This window comes from Lipophrys pholis (assembly GCF_963383615.2).
Source record: "Lipophrys pholis genome assembly, chromosome: 3".
Classification (NCBI taxonomy): Eukaryota; Metazoa; Chordata; class Actinopteri; order Blenniiformes; family Blenniidae; genus Lipophrys; species Lipophrys pholis.
This window is the reverse complement of record NC_137627.1, coordinates 11,664,616-11,684,636: the sequence shown is the minus strand read 5'-3', so window position 1 is coordinate 11,684,636 and position 20,021 is coordinate 11,664,616. Positions and strand designations below refer to the sequence as shown.

The 20,021-nt window shown below is 40.8% G+C and overlaps 1 protein-coding gene across 1 annotated transcript in view; it reads right to left on the bottom strand.

Annotated features, from left to right (window-relative positions):
* kcnab1a (potassium voltage-gated channel subfamily A regulatory beta subunit 1a) overlaps positions 1-20,021 on the bottom strand; it is a gene marked incomplete at both ends in the record, with an annotated part of 65,874 nt that overhangs the window by 14,704 nt on the left and 31,149 nt on the right. Inside the window, 2 exons of the mRNA XM_080459697.1 lie at positions 4,107-4,144; positions 15,020-15,063. Coding sequence (XP_080315823.1) covers positions 4,107-4,144; positions 15,020-15,063 — 82 coding nt within the window. The remainder of the gene's footprint in view (positions 1-4,106; positions 4,145-15,019; positions 15,064-20,021) is intronic.

Here is a 20,021-nt window from a genome sequence, read left to right as displayed (position 1 = left end):
AAGTAATTCAGAACTCTGCAGCACATCAGGAGGGTCGATGAGATTGATTTCCTGCTGGAAAAAGAAAAGATTCCGAAGAAAACAAGTCTATATTCTACTAATACAAAGGTAATTCTTTTAAACCGCCAAAACCTTTTTGAAAAGAGTTACTGGCGTGCCTCTGCCCTGCTCTTTGAATTCACTGATGAGAGTTTGTGTGCCTCGCAGCTGCAAATGACCTTTGCCTCGGCCGGTGGGAATAAAGTGATCTTTGGCCGTTTGGCGAGCAAGGACAAAGTCAAAGCGTGTAATTGTTTCCAGGAGGAATAAGTGCTTTGCAGTGGATCTGATGGGATGGAGCGCCTGACCTGTCTGTCTCAAAATCGGATGTGACAGTTTTGCGTCACAGTAACTAACATGACCAGCCGATCCCACACCAACAGTATTTTTACTTCACCTGATGATGGGCGAGGTATGCTGGGCTCTCCGGGAACATTTTGTTCTCAAGGTTGATGAGTTAGTACAAGATATTACTCTTCAAGGCACGAATAATAAAGTTAAAGTTAAGAAAAAGTTTTAAAAAATGTAAAAAAAAAAACACAACTACACAAAGACTCTAAATACAGGTTGAAACTTTTTTTTTTTTTTTTAAATGCTTTAAACTTTAAAGCTTCACTTGAAGGCACAAACGTTCAGCTTTCAGAGGAAGTCTAATGTCCAGTCAGGGAGGACAACAGAGAAAAGACAGAACAGTTCAAAATAGTTCAGTCTGCCTGTGAGCCCTGGACTGCCGTTAAAACAAACAGAGCAGAATGAAAAGATGGAGCTGGATAATGGAGATTTTAAAGAAAGGAGGGGGTCAGTTGAGGGTGGAGGGAATTGAGAAAGAATGATAACATACAGAAATCAACAGCATGTTCTTCCTCCCAACTGGACTCTGCTGAGTGCAGATAGGAACCATTAGTTTTCATAACTGCCGGGGGGGGGGGGGGGTAAAGTAGAGGAAGAGTGTGACAGAGTTTTTGCTCGGGTAAGGAAAAAATACAAAGGACAAATGAAAAAGTGCGACGCAGTTAAATAGATCAAATAAATGAAAAGCAGCAAGAGTCGACTCTTACAAGGAGGATAGTAGAAAACACATTCTGCAGGTGAGCTGAGGAACACGCAGAAATAAGTGTCACACTGGAGGATTAAGAGTCACAGAGTCCTGGAGAAAGAAGCTGCCGGGAGGCCGGGAGCCACTTTTGTTCTACAACGACTGCTCAAACCAAATGACTCCCACAAGACTCCAAAAAGCCAATCGCTGTTACAAAGAGCGGAAAGGGACATTTGTGGGATCAGCACATTTGGTGACAGAGCTCTGCTGCGTTGTCGTGTTCACGGCTCTTTCTGACTTGTGGACATTTTGCATGAGACGAATGTGGCAGGTGTCCTTCAAATGGTGGGACAAGAGGAGCTGCAGGAACAGGCAGAGACACGAAAGGATCTACACCTCCGTCCTCCTGTATATAGACAAACACTGAGTCACTGTGAGGGTGGAAACACAAGTAGACAGAGACGCTTCAGGCGATTTTTGTTTTTGTTTTTTTTCATCCTTCCTTTTCTGTTTTTTAATCCTGGGGCATAAATAGTAAAGGAGAATGGATTTCCATGTTAGGAGACGTAATGGAAAAAAACAAAAAAACATTTCTCTCTCTCTCTCTCTCTCTCTCTCTCTCTCTCTCTCTCTCTCTCTCTCTCTCTCTCTCTCTCTCTCTCACACAACCCCAGATTCAAGGCCGCAGCAGCCTCCCACACTCGGCCCACACAGCCCTGAGAAAGAAAGGACTTCATGGCGGCGCTGCCTCATTCCCGCCAAACTCACTTCATCATAGTTGACATAAATGAGAGACACTTTCTAAAAATTTGCTTCATGATTCATGAATCCTCTTTTGACCTTTTTCAATGAGTAAGTGATAATAACTTAATACCTCCACGTGAGACGACGATGAGAGAGCGTGGTGTGAGAACGGGATCATACTGAGACCAGGGGCCATGGAAGTTTTTCATTATGACTTGATGAGACATGAGAGGTTTGCAACTAATTCCATTTTAAGATGTCAGTCTTCTTACGATTGATGTTCCTTAATGCTCCTTTCATTTAATAAACCCGAGTACAGCGCTTCCAAACACTTTCTTTGGGGAGCCACAAGGCGTTGTTTGAAAATGAGCTCTTAATTAAAATTACTTTTCACTTCTTTTAAAAAATAATGAAGTTGCGTTGACAGCAGACAGACAACATATTTGACTGTTCAAAGCAACACATTTGATGATCTGATGAAAAACATCTAATTCTGAAATAGACTTCTGTAGGCTAAAATGAGTGAGAATCCTATCATTATTATGCAACAACACACGTCTGTGTTCAGCATGTTGTGTATTTGTGCAGCTTTTAGAGGACTTTCCAACCCGACAGCGACGCACGTGATTTGCTGGTCGCTGTGGAATCACTTCGCGTTGCAGGTTCCAAGGAGACCCTCAGTCTGACAATCCACTTTCCCTTTCTGGGTATTTCCAATAGTGAAAATGAACTATTGTGCATCTGCACTGAGAGATTAAACAATGTATTTGCCACAGAGTCAACAATGTCGAATTAAAAAGTGATTGTACACGAGCCAGCCGGGCAATTCCCCAACATGGGTTTCCAGCCGTTGGAATGGAGTGATACTGCTGACATTGAACTGGGGACATCCAGAATAATGGAAGGGAAAAGGGTGCTAAGCTTCGAGGGCACCATGTAACTTGATGGCACTAAGCCCTAAGGTGAAGAAAATAATACTGTTACATAAGCTTACTGTTTCTGCGTCCCTTGGGGTGACGCTGTTCTCCTTTGTGTCACTTTAATTGTGTGCATATGCGTGTGTGCCTGCATGCGATCGCCACATCCGTGACCCCAGCAGCTACATCATACTATGTTAGAGTTCATCAATGCAGAAGACCTCACTACATACAGTGTCCTTTTTTCTGTCTTGAACTGCAAAAATACTAAATTCTACCAAGTATATTTTTCTTTTTTTTTTTTTGTCTGTGATTGATTCAATAAAAACTCACAAAAGGATATCCTTACAGTAAAGTGAACGTGAGGGACCGATAAGAAATGAGGCCGGACCCTATTGAGCCTGTAGTTATTGAAGCGTTTGTCAGAGAGCCCACTGTATGGCCTGAACAAGGTTAACTATGACACTGCTCAGTTGGGTAAAAAAAAGAAAATGGTGTGACGGATGTCTCGCAGCCACGCTGACGGTGCTGCAGTTCATCTGTCACGCTGTTCCAAAAAGATGTGAAGGTTGAAGAAGCTTTATTTTCTTAATGCAACGTTAATATGACACATTGAAGAAGCCAGTTATTAAAACAAAAGAGAAAATGGGAAATTCCTATAGGAAAAGAAGACGCACCTCTTCACCTTTGCGTGGCATTTGCAGTGTTTGCAGAGTGATGGACATATCTGAACTGTAACAAATAGATTTGTTTCGCACACAGAGACTGGATCACCTTTTATAGATGAAAAACAGAGCAACTAAAATGTCACTGATGATGAGAACCACTCTATCTCCACAACAGGCGACACGTTTGCTCCGGCCTGCAGGCTTTCTGCCTTTGTATCTAATTTCAATCATATTTGAATATGGCAAGTTTAAGAGCCTGAAAATAAGGGCTGTGGCATCTTTCCAAGAAATAATCACTATATAATCAAATTAGGACACATGTACTGTATGTGATCTATTTTCAGCTAATATATTTTTATGTAAAATATATATTTATTTCATTATATTAGCAATAAGGGTTTTTTATAGGGAGATATATATGCCTGAAATTAATTAACAAAATGAAAAATGAAATGGACAAACAGAATCAACATGCTGTTTATCTACAGTGTTGGGGCAACTTATTTCTGTTTGAACTGAATCATTTTACATGTATGACGTGAGCCTCATCAGTGTATTCACAACGAGCACAAAGCAGGCTGTTTGAGTTTCTTCTGTCTGCTCCACTAAGCACATTGTCAATCCTCAGATCAGGCACAGAATATCATCCGTGATCAGTCAAAACAAACTGCAAACAAAAGATAAATGAAAGTTGTTCCATACTTCGTCTGCGATCTGTCCTCCAAATGTCACCCACGTACCTGCAGAGAAAAAAAAAAAAAAGACAACGTCATTTAAACATTAAGGTGTAATTTCAGTCCTCAGTGTCTGCGTGTGTCTGACGTCCTCTAGTAAACACAGCTGGTCCTCGGGCTGTAACACCAGTTGATGGAGGCTGTCGAATTCCCCGGAGACAGAATCTCTCCGGCTGCAGCTCAGAGCTGAAGCATCCTCCTGTGTGAGCGCCTGGGAGCACTTTGTGCCTTTGCAGATGACGGTTTGTGTTTGCTACGAGTTTTACATATCCTGAGGACTCTTGGGCTCCGTGTGTGTGTGTGTGTTCTTCTCTGTGAGCACTAAAACACTACCCCTGTGGGGACCAACTTATGTGACCCGCAATGCTGGGCCTCACACCTCTGAGTTGAGAGATCTGTGTGGTTTTCCAGCTGATGGTACAATTATCACCTCCCCAATAACCAAATACAATTTGTCAGAGGCTGCAAAAATTATGTTACAATCAAATTAATGGTAACACAGCAAATAAGAGTTGTTTCTATTAAATTAAGCACTTTAAACATTAATTACACTTTATTTATTTATTTAATTATTTATTTATTTTTGGGGGGGGTGTTATCCAGGGATACTTCATCGTGGGCTGGGGTCAGAAACTTAATATTAATCTCCTGCAAAAACACAGTTCATGTAATACAGTAGAGCGTGAAGAATATTGTCGGTGGCAAATATTTCTATATGTAAGTGTCACACTGGACACCAAAAACAGAATTGAGTTATATATAATCTCTGTTTACTTGAATGACAATTTGAAGCCACTAAGAGGAAGATGAAGAGACGCATGTGGCTCAGGAGCTGCAGGTTGCACACCCCTTATAGTTAGTTTCAGTATTACGGTGAGAGTGAGGTCTCTTGTTTGGGTAAAAACCACAGAGCACACAGTGGTTGTGGGATCTGACCTGCCTTGTTGAAAAAAAAACAAAAAACTATACGATTCAACAGCAATTGGGCCCGTTTCTAAAGTGGAGATGTGGTTTTATGGCCAAGGTTACTATTGGTTTGTGGTAAGAGTTTGCAAACCTTTCTGTCTAAACGACCCATTTCTTCACATGTGATGACAAATACAAATAGTTTGAAGCCTCAAAACGTGTTGCTGATAATCCTGTGTATATTTTTTTGCTATATTTACCAAAACTGACACTTATTTTCAATTCATGCCTTTAGGAATAATCAGAACGAACTGTTGAAATTGTATTACTAACTGTACAGCCACTTTAGCAATTTGAGTCTTCTCACCCTATTTAGTCATTTTTAGCGATCGCGTCAATCTGTCTGTCTGCAAGCTCTCAAGCAATGTTGGTAAGCCACGGAGTCTGAGCCACCCGTCCAAAAGAGACACTAAATCTTCACCACCTTCCCTCTGAGAATTATTTATATTGCTTTATTGTGCCAGTAAATGTTTCCACTTCTGATTGTGTCAAAAACTGTTGCTTTAGCTATCTGAAACCTGTCCTGCTCAGCCAGACAGCCAGGGAAAGTGGAATACTTTTTTTTTTTTTTTTTTTAATACCTGAAAACTGTCTGCTGCTAACCTTTTTATTGCAGCGAGGATTATGTTTCACAATGGGAATTGCATGAAAATCTGGGGCTGCCTGACAAGATATGAGGCAGTTTACATTTTGAACGTGGCAAGCAGGTCTGAGCGCACTGCCGCCAGAGTCTACGATGTCCGTAAAGCAGAACAGTTTATTTATAGATGATGTGATGAAAAGATGAATACGTAGACATTGTTATATTTGAGGTCAATGTGAATGTCGGCAGTTTTAAGATGCTGAGACCTGATGGCAACGGAGCCAACCAAAAAAAAGAAAAGGACTGAGGATCCTTTTGAGAAATGCACGGTACACACTTTCTCTTGTCTTCACTGTTTTCTAATGTATCCACCTGTTGGAACTGGAAACTGTCTCTCCTCTCTTTCCTCCAATGTGCCCACACTCGCTTTCACTGAAATAGCTGATAAACCGCAAAGACACGGGGCAGAGAATAAGCATTTCACCATCTGCTCTTGTAAACCAAACAAGATGTTACAGCAGGCATCATAACTGTATACATTGCAGCTTCACTGAGGTCTACCTCGCAGATGACACTCCGAAGATGCTGTTGGTGCATGATTATATCATTTTAACCTCATGATATAAGGGAGGGGGGTTTCTGGGCGAAGCGATGGCATTCGCTGGAGGAATAAAAAAAAAAAGTTGCTTTTTGATATTGTTAAGACCAGTAACCGTAGCAACCTCAGTAATCCTTAACCAGGCGGGCAGTACAGTGATCACAGATCAGTTTGTCCATGTGTGAGAGGGCCTCTGTTAACGCGTGTCTATTCATGAATGTGTGGCGCCTCCAAAGATGCAAAGTCTAAGGGTCACATGATTTAACCCCTCTCCAAGATGAATGTTTGGGGTGCAAATTCCCCCTCACGAATAAAGTACATGTCCAGCATCTTTAAAAACTGCACTCTGACAAGTCCTGTTGTTCAAAGTGATCTTAAAGATTTTAAAGAAATAAACTTTGGGGAAACCCCTTCCCCCAGGGGCTGACCTGAAGTTGCCACGAGCAGTTGCCTCAATCATCCCACTAAACTGTCTCCTGTGTGGTGGATAATGAATCTCAGATGACGATGTTTAGTCAGCGAGGGATGAAAATCCCGCAGAGCTCTAATGTCAAGGCCACCGCTCTTCCAGGCTCAGCTAAGTTAATGGAAATTAAAGCCCGGCGAATGACAAGCAGCTCTTTCTTTTTTTTATTGGCAGCAGCAGGTGGAAAGTGCCAGAAGCGTCACTTGATGTTGCTATGCAACAAATAGTAAATCTGATAGCCTCGCAGCGCCTTCGTCTCCAGCTGAAAAGTGTTGAGAGAGCCAGCTCGAACTGCCTCTCACAAAGTGCTGGGCAACGTCTCTATTAATGACATGGTATTATATCACAACGTCCCTCTCATTTCACTCCCTTTGCAGTTACATCTTTCCACGCGTACACCTGCCTGTTTTCCATATCAACTCGGGCACGACATCCTCACACATCAAGTACTTCAGCCAGTGAGTCAAATGAATTCGCGGAAAAGGGAAGTCAGTCCAACCACACAAGGAAAGAGAGAAACAAAGGGAGCAATGTGATGAGACTACGAGGATGGCAAGGGAGAGTTGCAAATTTGTTGAGAGGAGAAACTTCTTTTTTTTCTTGCGGCTTTGTGCTGAATGTCGTCCGGTGCTTGGCAGCCAGATCGATGGCACACATTTGGACGAAGCGTTTCTCCGCGTGTCTCGGTTTAACCGACCTCTTGACTCTCTTGTTCAGCATTTTCAGCCTGTCTGGTTACAGGTTGAGCCACTCAGTCATAATGTTTGTGTTTTAGTTTGGTTATTTTAGTTGTATTGTGGAATTAATTTCCAGCTCCAATACAACTACAGCGTAGAGCTGGATAGTTTGAATGTATTATCAACCTTTTTCAACCATTTAAAGAAGGAGAAATCAGTTATTAGGCGTTGTTTGATATAAATTTACATTTCTCTGTCAGTCTCTGTGTTTGTGATGGCCGAGCTCCGACATCCATGAACTGGACAAAGATGGACTTTAAAGTTGTGTAATAACTATTATTTTCTCGTCAAATCGCATGAAGTTTCACCACAGAGTAATGTAATGTACATATTACAACTGTTTTGGCTTTTTTCTCTTTACTGTTGGTCTGTGTTTGACCTCGTTCTCTTTCCGTGTTCAGTTTTCTGAGTGTTAAAGTGAAATCTTGAAGGCAGTTTGTATTTTTATATTACAGATACACACACCAAAGAAAAGCTCTCAGTCTGTGTCCTCCTCTCAACCATCACCCTTTGCGCCTATTTTCAGTTTGCCTTTGTCTCCAGTACTTTGCTTCAAGTTTTATTGATTTCTTCCCTTCGTCCCTGGTTATAGTTGTGTCTACTTCTGTCTTGTCTCTCCTCACAGTGAACACCGCGGAAAAGAACAAAAAAGTTTCTCACTCAAGTACAAGAAACACTGATAACTAAAACTGAAAATGCCTCAGACACATTATTTAAAGATAGCTGTCAAACAGCATTGCATGTTTATATCATTAATTGCATCATATTTTGAAGATATATGATGATAAACTACAGTCTGATAAAAAAAATTAAATTTACTGCTTTGCGCTACTTTAACAATACAAAGAGAAGTAATCTTAATCTGAGAGAAAGGGGATTTTGTTCTTTAGTGGTCCGAAAAGGGGCTTGAATATTTACTTTATTGAAGTAAAAAGAGTTTTTTTTTTTGTGGATTAGGCTGGAGAACAAACCTAAAGACAAAACAGATGAGAGGGACAATTGTCTTCCTGAAGCTGAGGGAGAGGGGTACGTGTTGGTCCACACTGCTGATGAGAAGACACTGCATGACTGCAGGAGTTTCCAGAGGAACCACTTTAGGAATCCATCAATCAATAATGCTGCATCAGTGCAGCAACAATTCAGGGGCGAAAAAAAAAAAAAAAAAAAAGTTTTGGACTCACATTGAAGCGTTGAATGTTCAACAAACGCTGACTCTGAAATCTGCATCTGCTTTTCTTTTTTTTTCTTGTTTTATCAGCAATTTGGAATCAGTTCACAGATGCCGGCACTCGTTACTGCGTTTTTTTCTCTGACCAATTAGGGCTGTTGGAGCCGTGAGTGGTGACAGCACGGCGAAGCCCCTGCAATCCCCCACGAAGCGACCAAGCCAGGATGGCAAATTATCTGCCACAGTGCAACGTCGATGCTTAAATGTCCTGATAACTTCGCTGATCACAAATCAATTAAACTCCATTCCATGTCTCCCTCTCTCACAATAATCAATGTTTTTGAAAAAAATCGATTCCATTTCCATTAACTGGTGGGAGCTTTTTACATCAGCAGACAGAATTGTTGCACACCATGTGACATTTTCACATGTATGTAAATGGGAGAGATATTGAATTAGAATGTGCCTGAATGCAGAACGAGTGACAGAAATGGAAATGACTGATATGAAATTGACATCCACATTTTGCCTCTATATGGTAATAAACAAGCGATTGGATTTTAACAAGTACACAGACAGTGGCAGAGTAATGCCGAGATGTTTCTCTTTCTGGGGAGCTGCCAAAGAAAATAGTGAATAGTACTGAACTGTGCTGTGTTGATACAAGGCTGCTGTGGAGGAACTGTTACTTTCTGGGAATTTTATGTGGAGTGCCATCTGAAAGTGTTGTTTGCCTTCCTTTGTGTCTCCACTGTCTGTTAAATCACATGTGTATTAGTGTGTGTGTGTGTGTGTGTGTGTGTGTGTGTGTGTGAGTGTAAGGATGGTGAATTCATCTGGTGGTACAGATAACCTGTTTTATTCCCTGAAGAATCAGTTTTTTTGAAGAAATCTAAAAACCCTCCTAAATTATCACCACTATTAATTCGTCCACTACATACATTTAATATGGGTGCATGACCATCAGAGTTCAATATGGATGAATAAATGCAACCAATTAAAAATTATTTGTATGCTGAGCACTGACAGAATGATGGGAAAGATACAGTATCATGCCCTTTCTCAATTTGAATTTTAAATCTACAACAAAAAATGAGTGATAGGAAAAGGAAAAAGTGAGAGGGAAAAGGAACGTTGAGCATGTGGTTATTTTTGGAGATGTAAGTTTCGATGATGTCACTTGCAGTCCAGCAACCAAACTGACTTGCTGAAGAATACAAGGAGGTGACGTGGATTTATTCATTTATTTGTTTGTTTTTCACTGTTGCTTGCTCCTTTGTTGTTACGTAACTTTTGGATGTTTTATCTCAATCACACTGAGTTTTGGTGAATTTGGCATTTTCAAAGTGTCTAAAAGCAGCTTTAGGTTTCTTGAGTCCCACAACAATAGCAATTGAGGGAACCAAGATAGAATCCTTTCAGGAAATGTGAATAAAGCACACCTCAACCTGAGCAGTTTCAATCTGATGTTTTGATGTGAGAGTGTTCTGTTACGGCTTGAAAGCAGGGTTCACACTCTGCGTGAATGAGGTGTGGAAGCAGTCTCTGGCCATGGTGAACAATGGGAACGAAGCAGTGAATTTCTGCAGAAACGAGATCTCGCAAGAGCGAAGCTATTATTTCAATGAGGCTGTGGCTGATGACCGTTCCCCTGCAGGCGTCGTCAAGCAAGTTTTTTGTTCTGTAGAATAAAACTACAGCGGAAGAGCGAGACGTTCAGTGCAAAGGGCGCAAACACGACATGCTCGCCTCGTCTTCCTTCAAGTGAAACAACGAAACAGCGTTTAGCATTGTGCTCTCGGCCCCGTCTCCTCCGTCTCTCCCCTGGCAGCATCATGTCTGCCCCGGGCGCGGCATGTGGCGGGCAGCTGGCATTCCGCTGACCTTTTCAGCACCAAACAGCTCAGCCAGTGTGAGTCAGACCTCTCTCCGTCTGGCATGAACCACCCGGGGCAGCAGCGCTCACAGTTACCCCGGGAGCCAGACATTACACTGCGAGAAACAAAAGTCCTGCACGGCGACAAGACAAGCCCCTTTAGGATGTAATCTAGTAAAGACACCGGGGGAAATCTTTTTTTTGTTTTTTTTGGTTCAACAGTAAATTCAGATGGATGAGTCTATTCTTAATCAAAAGGTTTATGGTGTCACCGAAACACCAATGAAACCAACATAAAACTCACATAACATAGGACACAGGGTAAGAGACTATGAAACTGAAATAAGGAAAAAATAATAGTTCCAGGCATGAACAGGAATAAGACAAATTATTACTACGTGGCCTTCTTCCAAGGTTCTACTTCAGCACATCTGTCAGATTTGCCCTTTGAAGCCACAATCCGCACATAAGAAAAGTATAGTTTTAAACCAGTTCAAAAGTCTCCTTCACAGTAAAGATTAACAGCTGAATATTCTACACTTGTTGAACAATTAAAATATAAAACCCTGCAGCAAACATTCAAATATGTGTATTATTATTGAATATTTAACCTCAAAACACGAGAATATTTCCTGCTTCAATAAAACAGATGGTATGATAGAATATCGAGAAAATGAATAAAACATGAGATATTACACAACATTAAAAAAAAAAGACATTTGATCACTATGTGCATGAAGTAGTTTACTTTATGTCTTCAAATGAAAAATTAAAGCAAGTGTCTATATAGAATCAAATATTTTGGGGTATAACATTAAAAAAAAAAACACGATTCAGTAGTTTTGACATTGTTCTTGTGTGTGTCAATATATGGACATTTTTTTTCCCTTCATTTAATGTAAAAATCAATAAAAACAAACATTTATATTTAAACAACAAATTCAGTTCAAAACCAGGTACAACCAAATATAAAAAAAAAAAAAAATCATTGTTTGCTGATTCAAAATGAACACGAGTTGCCACTGAATAACGTTTTAAAGTATTTTGTACAGTGGTGCAGCTTATGGTGCAAAGAAGCCAAAAACACTTCCGAGAAGACTAAAGTAACATGGACTCACTGTATGATGGCGACTTTCCCGTCAGAGAAAGAGGACCACCCAACCTTTTTATAAATGATTACATGAATGTTGCATTGATACCGATTCTTCGAAACGATTACACACAATACTTAAAGCTACTCATCAACTCAAACTCATGGTGATAAAAAAAAAAAAGTAAATTTCGCATTGTCTTTGTGCAAATTGGTGATCTGATTGTAAATTATCTATTGCGGAAGGAGGACAATGAACTAATTGAAAGGAATACTGAGTGGATGCTAAGTCCATGCCAAGAATCTCTCATTTACAGCAGACTCGGCACCCGGCTGCACTCACTGTGACGTGGGTCTGTTCAAAACACAAAGCTCGCGTTTTCCTGAGGAGCTCCGGTCTGCTGATAACGCACAAGCGTTGTTGATGGAAGGTGAGTTAAGTTGTGCAAAGGAGATCGAGCCGGACAGGAAGTAGCCACGCGAAAGGCACAGTAAATATAAAAATAATAAATAAATATCTGATGTAGATGGATCATATTTCAACCATCAATACAGTCTGATGTCAGTATTCTATAGCTTCTTGCTGAGATTCTTCATTTAAAGTGGTATGAATAGTGCCGGCTCACACCATCTGTCAACATTTGACATAGTTAGGTTGAAACCTGACAGTATAACGAAACAACTCCCCGGTCAGCAGGCACGTCATGACAGTGGGGAGGGCGAACAGGAGGAAACCTCAGACAGAACCAGACTGTGGGTGGGTGGCCATCTGCCTCCGCTGGTTAGTGAGAGCGCGGCAGAAAAAAAGAAGAGTCTGATAAATAAACACGCTTGTATTCACACGCACGTTAAACTGGCTTCTCTAAAAACTTCTCTCCTCCTCAAAAATCCAAGATCCGAGTTTATTAAGAGGGACCGAAACTCATTACGGAGTCGAGTCACACTTTACAAAGTTTAAAAACCAGGTCAGGCCTGCCAAAGCTGGAGCACATCCAGAACCGTACCACAGCGCAATTCAGTGATGTTTAATGTCAAGCATCACAAACGATGCATTCGCCAGTGCACTAAAAATAGCCGGCGCCTTGTGCCAAGTGTGCTGATTGAGTTTAGCTCGTCAACAAAACAGAATGGAGGAACCGAAAAAAAAACACCGCCCAGAATAACAAATCTGGCCAAGGATGAAATCCGTCAGTGGATCCACATTGGATCAGCAAAATCAACGCCGCTTAGTCAGCAGAAGTGCTCCCAAGACATGAATGGGATTTGTTTGTCGTTAAGGTGAAATGCAGGGGCAAAGGAAGAACAACAAAAACAGCGGATTGCGGAAAATGAAAGGGCTGAGGAAGTAAAGCAGGTAAAGAAAGCTTTCTTGATGAAAACCTGGTTTGAGAGCACACTAGTTTCCTGACCCATGGGATTGAACTGTAAAGTCTGATTTGACTCATTATGGACAGTGTCTGGTCCTCCGAACAAGTTTGGCCCTGAGAGGTGTAGGAGGCCTCTTGAGAACATAAATTACTTATTTATAAATGTGATATCAGAGAGTATGAGAGAGGAATGGATCTGTGGTTTCGGCTGATTTCCACAGGAAATAGCAAAGAAAGAACAATTTTAATGACGATGAGACGGCGATGACGGTGAGTTCAGCTGAAACTTCAAAGACTAAATCTGATTTCATGTATAAATTAACTGTACGTCTCAGAGCACGTTTTAGTCATTTGAAACTCAAGCATGAAAAATTACAGACAGTTCTTCTAAAATCCAGAATTATTGGGTATTTTATGAGGAAAATAGATTCTGTTGTTATAAATAAATACAGTACATGAAGGTCACCTGCTGTTCCTCCAATTCACATGATCGCGATGGTTTGTCAGCTCATAGGCTCTTGATTGGTTAAAAATAACCAACCTGGCTATCAACCAATCGAGCGAGCGATCTTTATGAATCAACTGTGATTAATAGCATTTTCAAAAATGCACGCAATTCATATTTCAATTTAGGTCTGTTTTGATGACATGAAAGAATTATTCCCAGTGTGTGTTTCTACAGCAAAGTCCTTCAACTCCTAAACTGAAACTAAACAGGGACAAGTGGTTATCATGGCTCAGTTGGCTGAGCGGTCGTCTCCTAACCGGGAGTTGCAGGTTTGATTCCCATCTCCACCTGTCCACATGCTGAAGTGTTTCAACTGAACCCCAAATTGCTCATGGCAATGACATGGCAGCGGTCTCCATTGGTGTGTGAATGGGTGAATGTGATTAGCGATGTAAAGCGCTTTGGGACCGCTCACGCAGATATGTGACTGACGGCCATTTACCATTTGTCAGCTTCATTCAAGAAGAAATGTGCAAAGAAATATTGGTTTGCCTCGGTGTCTTAGCTGCACTGATAGCTGCTCCGCTTGGACGAAGTCATGAAAATTCTAATTACTTCGGGAATATTTAAAGACCTAATTTACACAAATCAGAAACTGCTTTCGACTTGTTGACGGAGCTGTCGGGGAATGTTTTCAAATAAACCAAACGGTAATATTCTTACTAAAAACATTAAGGCGAGTTTTGAAACGGGGTTTGTGACACGTCAGTGTCCTACGCAGTGCAAGTTATCACAACTCCAACTACTGTACATTTCTTCTTCAGTCAATGGATCCTGCTTCATCACTCTGCAGTGAAGAGCGTCACTCTGCAGTTTATCAAGTTCATCTGTGTTTTTAAGCTTCCTCTGTCTGAGTGTCCTACAAACAGGAAACCAGTTTTGGAGGTACACGCACGCACACACACACACACACACACACACACACACACACACACACACACACACACACACACACACACACACACACACACACACACACACACACACACACACACACAAACCCCTGTTGTTGTTTTAAGAGCTCTTCATGGTGACAGGAATAGAAAAACTGGCCGCCAGTTTTTTGTGAGAACGTGTACAAGTGCATTCACACGCACGCACGCACACACACACACCTGATATGTATTTGCGCGTGTGTGTGTGTGTGTGCGTGTGTGTGTGTGTGTGTGTGTGTGTGTGTGTGTGTGTGTGTGTGTGTGTGTGTTGAATCAGTAAAAAGAGGAAAGAGAGTCCCACAGAAGATTTGTTGATTTAACAAGAACACAGACTGAACTCATTAATTTAATTCCCAATGTAGTTTTGAGTTCAAAGCTGTTTATGCTGCCTTTTCTGTAATCAACCCCAATGTCCTAATTAAGTTTATAACTGGCAAAATGGTAAAAGATGAATTTATTTTGGGGATTTCTATCTAGTTGTTTCTAGATTTCAGCCTTTTCTGTTGCTGTGTGATTGCTATGGACTGACTGGAGCTATGTAGAGACGTGTGGGTTGTCAAGCACAGTGCTGTACACTCAGTACTCACCCAATCCTAAGCAAGATACTCTCAGTCCTGATTTCCCAAGGTTCCTGCAAAAAAAAAAAAAAACAGATGAAAAAACAAGGGAATCAGATCTCTAACCTGTACACACACACACACACACACATTTCTAAACCAATGACACTTCTAACCCTCATAACCTTTGCTTGAATAACCTCCAAAGCTATCATTTCAATGAAATTTCAACCAGTGGTTGATCAAAAAGGAAGTGTGCATGGAGCATGACCAAGAATGAGAGTCGAGAGAATAACAACTTGGCCTTTCATTTTTACAAGAGGCTGGCGGAGGTGCTGCCTCAAATAATCACACGAGAGCTTGACAGCACGTCTCCCTGTCTGATTTCCATGACAGGAAATTGAATTTCACTTTGCCAGATAGGTGCTCTGACACCGTCTACTTCCTGCTGTCTAAATAGTGTGTGTGTGTGTGTGTGTGTGTGTGTGTGTGTGTGTGTGTGTGTGTGTGTGTGTGTGTGTGTGTGTGTGTGTGTGTGTGTGTGTGTGTGTGTGTGTGTGTGTGTGTGTGTGTGTGTGTGTGTGTGATGTTCAGTATATAAATACTGTCTTTGCCATCTATAAAGCTGCAAAATATCTTGCTTGCTGCCACTCAAGTTATTATCCACGTACAATCTAAATATAATATCACAACTGATTTATAAGATAGTTCACATTTCACCGAAACCTGAACCCTTTCTGGAGTTTCAAATTCAAAAATATGTTATCTGGTGGCGTCACGCTGTATGTGATGTGTACAAGTAGCAATAAACATCAACTCATAAGTCAAAGTCAAATAGAGTTTTATCAACAAATATTTAATTGATTGTATTCAACACATCAAACGTTAATATCGGGGCATTATTGTGGCAAAACACTTTGTCATCGTGTATAGAGAGTTATCTGTCTGTATTTCAATCTGTGTGACTGAAGTGAGAGTTTTCAATGTATAAGAGAATTTGTCAATGCCTGCGAGCCTGCGCTCAGGGCGGGAAACCCTTTTTCAGCACTGAAGCTGAAAAAGTTGACTTTTCAATTATGAATATCTTAGTACGCATTGACAAATCGTATTACATGGACAAATGCTAATACAGATGAGTAGATTTTTTGACACATTTAAAACCTAATTACAGACATATATTGAGACGACTTTTGCAGATTCCAGTTTGCATTGACAAATTCGTTTTCACATTGACAACTCTCACTTTGGACACGTTGTAATACAGGCAGACAAATCTCCATACGCATCGACAAATAGCTTTTCTACAATCATGCCTCCATACATTTATCTGTAGGAAGTAATTAGTCTCTGCTTGGAACTGAAAATACTCTGAGAGTGAAAACAAAACATGTTTAAATGTGGTGATGTGTTTTTTCATTAATTAATCACAATCAATCCATAAAAGTAACGGCGCAAAAAAAAAAAGAAAACGTCAATAGTTCCAGAAGTACTGAAAGTAAATATCAGTTAACTTCAGCCGCAAAATGTATTCGCAATGTTTAACTTCAAGACAAAGTTGGAGTAAAATGATAAAAGTCTGCACTCGAGTCCACTTCACCTCTCACACTGACATTGTTCAACTCAATAAAGAGTAAATAAAAACTTGCATGTATGATAAATGCCAAGGTCTCACAGCCTTTGTGATGTATGAAGTCAAAACAGCCGCGGTAATTATCGTTTGGTGTGTGTAAGGACCATTGTGGAACTTATTTCAAGTAAAAAAAAGGAGCTATAAGAAGAGAGGCAAAAAGCCAAATGTCTGTGAGTGGCACATCGTCTTCAACTGGTCTTAAATTTGAAATTACTGTGTAGTATTAATCAGGACAACTTTGCATACGAAAAGGATGTACAGTATTAATGCAGTGACTTGACAATGGGGGAGAGGCAGCTCCTCTCTTTACTTGACAGAGTTACAGCAGAGCTCGTCCGTTGTGTCTGTTCCAGCACCGTGTTGTGTCCGTGCCACGTCCAATTAGGCCTGGGGGACATTCACTGTCCTGTCATCTCAGCTTCCTGTCACAACCACTGGACTGAGGACTGCACGCACACACGAACGCACACACAATAGATTAAACTTCTGAATTTTAAGCAGGTGCAACCCCAAAACTACCACATCAATTCATCAGCACAGCTGGAGAACATGATGCATTTCTTGTGAAGGAGAGGACGATTCAAAATTTGGTTTTATTTATAAACTTAAGACAACCACACTGCTTTAAGAAAATAGTGGGGTCTTTTTTTGACACCAATAATGGTACAAAAAAAATAACATTTTAATATTGTGTTAAAAATGTGAATACAATAATATTGTGTAAAAGATTAAGCTTCTGTTTCTCACCACTTTTATCTCTCACACTGACTTTGCCAAAGCACAGAATGAGCTCCATGAAGAGGGAATATTTCTACAGTTTTAAACCTTCAAACTTTGTAATAAAGGCGACTGAACATCACATTCCAGCTCGGCATTATAATAGGTGCATGGCCCCATTAAGCGATGAGAGTTGGAGGCTCGGCGCCTGTTTATTGACTGAACACCACATTATTCACAGCTGTCAGCAATCTTTCATTTTGCTCACCTGTCAAAATCACTTAAGATATTCATCACTGATGTGGCCACTGTATCAAGAATTGGTAATTTGGCATTATAAAAAAAGAAAAAGAAAATCAATTTTGAAGTGATGGATTAGATCCTCTACGACCTATAAAATATCCACAAAGTACATTCAGCATTTTTGGACAAGGTGCTCTTGAACAGTAAGTAACAACAGTTATATTTTTTTTCCCATACAAATATCAACAAAAGTATGCCATGCATGTATTCCATTAAATCAATCTTTTAACTGTTTCCATGGTGATTAGGAATTACTTTCTGAAGCACTGTGCATATTGTGTATTCCGTAGTCCACCTCAATAGATGCTGTGAAAGTTATCTGAATATTGCAAAGTCTCCAAAAGTAAAACTTATTGTGTTCCAGCAGTGACTTACTGGAGGGTTAGTCAAGGACTTCATCTGCTCCCTCAGTGACCCGCAGCAGCCGAAGATGAGCAGGTTTACAAGGCAAAGTAACATCTTTCTTCCAGAAACAAAGAGGACCTTTAGGAAGTCTAAAAGTCAGGGCACTCGTTTGAATGTAGATCATGGAGCAAAGAGGTGCTGAGTCAGGCAGCGAATGCCCCCGTGCTGGTAATTAATGAGGATGCAGCCGTTCCTCGGCCACGGCCATAAATGATGACAATACAGAGATAGAGCGCGCTATCTGAAGAGGAAAGCCTGGCTGGAGACCGAACAGAGCGCGGAAAAAAATCCCTTAACAAAGCAAAAATGTCAGGAGTGTAATGAGTAATGAGGCGACCACCAATTCATTTAGAGTCAGAGTCGACGTGTCGCAGATGGAAACATGGCGATTCGCGTTTGTAATGGATCAGTTAAAGATGCATTTCTATCACAAAACCTCAAATTACTGAAGTTTATATTCGCTGAAACAATGGCTGCACATGACTGCCTGCAAACCAAATCAGTGTACCAACGCAAAAAGTATAATTTGATTCATGGCAGTAGTTTGAAACACTTAGAATTAACTGGGAGTTTCACATTATGGGAAAAGGAGACCCCATTTTCACAGAACTTGAACCAGAACGCTCATTTCACACTTTTCTGCTTCACACCAACTAACATGTCTTGATTGAATCCGTATTATAAGGCAGCATTATTATTAGTCTGCACCTGTTGGAATTGTTCCTGTTGGAACTTGTGTTTTTTACGCGAAAACACATTTCATGGTTTTCTCTATTGCATTGACATTGTGTTCGATAAATATATGTACCTTTCATTTTTTTATCATTATCATTTTTATTCTTTGTCATGATTTCAATCGGTGCTAAGGGAGTGATTATGTGGAGGAAAAAGCTTTCCTCAGCTGCTGGGCCTCCCTGACGCTCCCTCATGTTCCCAGTGGAGAAAAAAGGGTTTAAAAAAGGATGAGAAAAACCAGTACACTTAATCAATGATGATGGGAAGTCAAAAGGGGCAAAAGGCTCAAAGACAGAGGAGTAAGTGAAACGCAGACAATTAAATTATATAAACATGATGCTATAGAAACGGGTAAGATACAGTCATTTAAAAAGAACACGTCACAATATTATATAATATAACCAAACATGAAAACAAATTGCAGTCAGTGTTCAGGACACCCATACACTAAGAAAGCGAATAATTGCCCTCTCAAGATAGCTTTCCGTATCTAAACAAAATGTGGTTTCACAGAATATATGTGACTTGTCTCTCTGCACCCTCACGACTTCATTTTTTCCTCCCAAGCTAATTAAAGTAATAAAGGGGGAAGAATCCCAGATAAGCTCTGCTGGCCCGTTTCCGGCTGAGCCCACACAATACCAGCCCTCCTCCAGCTTTCAGAGGGTTTAGATTGCGAGGCGGATGGAGAAACGGCAGCAGTGAAGTGAGGAGAATAGATGAGATCGAGAGAAGGACTCGAAGAAGAAGAAAATAAGATTTCCCCACTTGAGAGACAAAGTGAGAAAGTGATGGTCCCCCTCGTTTAAAAGCTCTTTCAAATGACTCCTCATAGATATGCAAACGCTTACAGCCGTACATAAATAACACAGCCCACACCACAAAAAACACACGCACACACACACATACATACACAGAACCCAATATACACCAACCTCACCCATCAAATATTTATTGAAATACGACCCCCTGCCCCCTCCGCCGCTTTTCCAAACAGATCCACCATAACAAGCCTTCCTCATCAATGAGCCCATTCATCTCTGCTTAAACATGTCTTCATTTGCCTGTTGATGGACAGTAATGACTTTCTCTAATACTCCAGGCACCAAGGCAATATTATAACCCCCCCCCCCCCCCCCCCCCCCGCCACACACACACACACACACACACACACACACACACACACACACACACACACACACACACACCCCACCCCCACCATAGATGTGTTGGTGATTTGCT